General features: G+C 48.6%; 1 protein-coding gene across 4 annotated transcripts in view; it reads left to right on the top strand.

The window, feature by feature from the left end:
• Positions 1-2,342: 2,342 nt before the first annotated feature.
• PAPOLA (poly(A) polymerase alpha) overlaps positions 2,343-4,260 on the top strand; it is a 44,975-nt gene continuing 43,057 nt past the window's right edge. For 2 of the 4 annotated variants that reach the window (XM_065685445.1, XM_065685447.1), the window contains exon 1: positions 2,344-2,651. In XM_065685445.1, coding sequence (XP_065541517.1) covers positions 2,644-2,651 — 8 coding nt within the window. In that variant the 5' untranslated portion in view covers positions 2,344-2,643. Of the gene's footprint in view, positions 2,652-4,260 lie in introns of all 4 variants that reach the window. The other 2 variants (XM_065685448.1, XM_065685444.1) reach the window with 2 other exon arrangements.

Raw genomic sequence — 4,260 nt, 5'->3', positions numbered from 1 at the left:
GAGGACATTCGTAATGCATTTTACATAAAAATACTTAAGTTTCTGAAATTCCTTTTGTTTAGATTTATTATGTAATCTCCATTTTTATTTCTCATACTTTATTACTAAGTTGTATTGGGTTTTTAATATTCGTTCTATAAAAGTACCATTTACTGCACATATTAATAGGTATACACTTCTGCATTTCATGTCTATTTGAATGTAATAATCTGTTCTCTCCAAAATTTTCTTCCTTGATTTTTTCAGTTACACATTCTATTTAAGCAATATATTACCCTGATCCATTGTGAATGCAGGCAGCTAGACTGAGAAAACTTTTTCTTAGAAAAAACAGAAAAAAGGCATTTTCACTGAAAACAGTAATGAATAGAAACAACAAGCTTTCCTATTTCCCCTCCCAACTACCAAGAGGCAAAAAGTCATGGGCTGCAGTAAGCAGTTTCCAAGCATAGGTAGGTTATACACCCTGGGGTTTTCTTCAGTATAAAAAAATGGGTGTAGTTCTCATTTCAATCTTCTTGTCATTCAATATTTGATACATGTTTTTTATAGATTCCTGGAGAATCTAGACTTCACAGCATGTGGCTGGCATCCCATTTTTTGCTGACTTCACATACCTCTCACAGAAACTGTCAATATCTCTGCAGACACAACTGAAACTGGCAGCATAATTGGTGCAAAACAAATACAGGATTTTGTCAAAACAGAAAGGAAGGACTGTTGGGGGGGGGGGGCGCAAGAGGAAAAACTGAAAGAATGACAATACAGAAACATTTTCAACTCATGTATTACTTTAAGCATTAGCATTTTAAATACATTAATGACCAACATTCTTATTCAAAATATTAATATTTTTACAGAGAAAGGCTTTTTCATTTGTTTTCAGAGTCACACAGACAGGTCAGTGACAATAGCCAGGAACAGAGTTCAGAACCATCATCTCCAGCTCTAAAGAGATAGATTTCTTTGGGATATGAATTTCTTTTATGCTGCCAGTTCAATTACCATATATCACAAGGCAGTCAAACATTAACTAATCGGTAACTTTGGAGAAATTTAGTTTGTGTATCCTATTTTTCTGAGTAAAGATGAAAATAGAACACTAAAAAAACGCAAACAAAAACCCCACCAAAGATTTGGGTTTGCTTGTGTAGAGTCGCAGTAATACATTTACTTCTCTAAGAATAAAGTTTTGAGATAATCTGTAAAGAGTGGCGTTTGGGTTTTTTTAAAATCACAGAATCATAGAATAGTTAGGGTTGGAAAGGACCTCAAGATCATCTAGTTCCAACCCCCCCTGCCATGGGCAGGGACACCTCACACTAAACCATCTCACCCAAGGCTTTGTCCAGTCTGGCATTGAACACTGCCAGGGATGGAGCACTCACAACCTCCCTGGGCAACCGATTCCAGTGCCTCACCACCCTAACAGGAAAGAATTTCCTCCTTATATCCAATGTAAACGTCCCCTCTTTTAAGTTTTAACCCGTTACCCCTTGTCCTGTCACTACAGTCCCTAATGAAGAGACCCTCCCCAGCATCCCTATAGGCCCTCTTCAGATACTGGAAGGCTGCTATGAGGTCTCCACGCAGCCTTCTCTTCTCCAGGCTGAACAGCCCCAACTTAATACTTTCTGACATTTACGCAACCCTAGCAGAGCTTAAAAAAACAAACAAAAAAACAAACAAAAAACCCCAAACAAACAAACAAAAAACCCTAGAGAAGGATTTCGTTGTTTTGTGTGTGTTCCTTTCCCAAAGGAAGCCCGATGCAGGTAACGAGAGACGCGCACAGCTCCCGCTTTGAAGCGAAACTCCGCTTTTCAGGGACACGGAGAGCGGACTCCAGCGGGTCGCGCTCGGCCGAAAAGAGCCAGTTACGGGCTCCGCCGTGGCTTCCGTGGGGCTCTCCCCCAGCGGAGTACAGCGCCGGCCGCCCCGCTCCCCGGCGGCTCAGCGCATGCACCAAGCGATCCCAAGCCCAAGTTGTAGGGGCAACGCGCGGGCCGTCTAGCCGCCTCAGTTCCCGAGGGGACTACAGTCCGCTCCTCCCGTTGCCCGGCCCCCGGTGCCCAAGCACACCAACACTTACGGCGGCCCTGAGCCACAACCCGTACCCCCCCTCGCCCCCAGCCTCGCCCGGCGTGAACCTGGCAGCGAGGGACAGAAACACCACTTCACGGCGCACGCGCCGCCCCGCGGCCGTTGGAGCTTTGTTTTCAAACTGAAGCTCAACCCTCACCGGAACTACAACTCCCAGGATGCCCTTCAGCCTCGTGGCCGCCTGAGCATGCGCGGGCAAGTTAGTGTGCGCGATATGCGGGGGTGGCCGTGTCGTTACGTCAGGTTCCCCCTGGTCTAGGATGTTGCTGTGGTAGCGTCTGTGCGCCATGTTAGAAGGCCGGAGGGGAAGAGGAAAGTGAAGCGGCGGCGGTTGGGCCTACCGAACGGCTTTCTCCCCCCGAGGCCTGACCCCGGCGTGTATCATGGTCGCGATTCCCGTTTCCCAGCGGGACGAGTGACTGGTCCGGAGGCGGCACTGGTGGGGGAGAACGAGGAAGAGGAGGAGGGAGAAAGGGACGACGCGGTGGTGGTGGCGGCGGCGACGACGGAGGAGGAGGAGGAGGAGGGGCTGGAGAGACGATGCCGTTGTAAGTTAGAAAGCTCTCGGAGTGTGTTAAAGGCCTGTGGTTTGACGGCCTTCACTCAGTGCTTTCCTCGTAGCTTCTCGTGCTCCCTGCCCGCTCAAGCCCTTTTTGCTCCCTCTTGCCCTTCCCCCTCTCGCCTGTCCCTCTCCGGTCCTGGGCTCTTCCGGTGCCGCAGTATGCGGGGCTGTGGATCTCTCCAGCCAGCCCGCCAGGACCTGCGTGCTATTTTGCCGTGTCCCCCGCTACCGTTATGAGTCCCGAAGGAGATGCTGATGTGGCTTTTACGTTGTTATCGTCGTTCGCTCCTTCGCGATCTTATAGTGGCGGGCATGAGGGGCCGAGTAGCCACGGGGCGGGTGGCTGCTGTGGGGCCCTTCGGACCGCTGTTGAGTTAGGTCATATGAAGTGCCGCATTTTTCATCTTTTTCTCGCCTCGGTTGCGAAAGATGAGGCTTTATTCTCTCCGGAGTCCTGACAAAGCCTCTCCCCCGGTGGCCACGCGAGCAGTTTTGCTTCGTTCCGGGGGCAGGGGAGACACAGGCGTCCGTTCGAACAGGCGACCCGAGTTGAGCTCGCTGTCCTTGCAACCACCCCGGGTCCTCGGTGGCTCCGGTGCCAGGCCGCCGCGGGGACCTCGGTGCCGGTCGTGGGGGCAGCGCCCCCGGCCGGCGGTAGCCATAGTGGACGGCAGCACCTCGGCAGCACCTCGTCACCCCCCCGCCCCGCCATTCCGCAACCCGGCAGCCGGGGGGGCTTTCTCGCTGAAAAAGTAGGCCTTGAGCTTCGGACCGTAACCCTGCTGGTAGTCATGAGTAACGAAGTGGGACAGAATTTCATTTCATCCCAGTTTCTTCGCCGGTTTCCTTCACCCTTCCTTCTACCTCTTTCCACCCCCTCAGCACCCCCCGCCCGGTTTTCTTTTTTTCTTACGTTTTTTCTCACCGGCGTTTTCACGGTCCCTGGTTGACCGACAGAACTTCTGCCCCTCAGTTCCGTAGTCCATAATGTTTGTATTTTATCATACTGTATAATTCGAGGGGACCAGCGATGGGTAGGTAGTCAAGTGAGTTTTAAGAATAAGGCATGTTTGTATGCTAGGTTCGGGGTTTTTTTTTGTTGTGGGGTTTTGTTTGTGTGTTGCGTTATATTTTTAGTTTCCATTGAAGGAGAAATATAAAATATGTTGGATTATTTTTGTTTTGCTACAATTATTTGGGATTATTCATTAATATTTCATTGTTATTAATGGGGTTTATTTACTATTGTTTTAAATGTGACTTCTTTACGTGAAGAATAACCATGCTTGCCTGTCGTGCTTGTTTTATTCAGTCTAAAATACTGGTAAGTTAGTCGTGGGTTAGATAACATGAGGGGAACTTAAATGAGAGAGTTTATGGCAGGAAAAACACAGTGGGTGCATGCAGAAAAGAAAATTGTTGTGCCAAGTAGCTTTTGATGCTTGTATACTGAAGCTACAATGTCTTTATAGATAAGTTTTGCACATGTTCATTATGGCAGTGAAAAATTACCAGAAATCAGCTTTGAAGTTGGCTGGGCTTTTTGGCCCCAGGAAAGTGGGAGAGTATTTACTCTGCCTGCTTTCATTCTTAGT

The sequence above is a fragment of the Lathamus discolor genome, chromosome 6 (genome assembly GCF_037157495.1).
Source record: "Lathamus discolor isolate bLatDis1 chromosome 6, bLatDis1.hap1, whole genome shotgun sequence".
NCBI lineage: Eukaryota > Metazoa > Chordata > Aves > Psittaciformes > Psittacidae > Lathamus > Lathamus discolor.
Note: the sequence above shows the minus strand (reverse complement) of the source record. Positions and strands in the feature narration are given on the sequence as shown.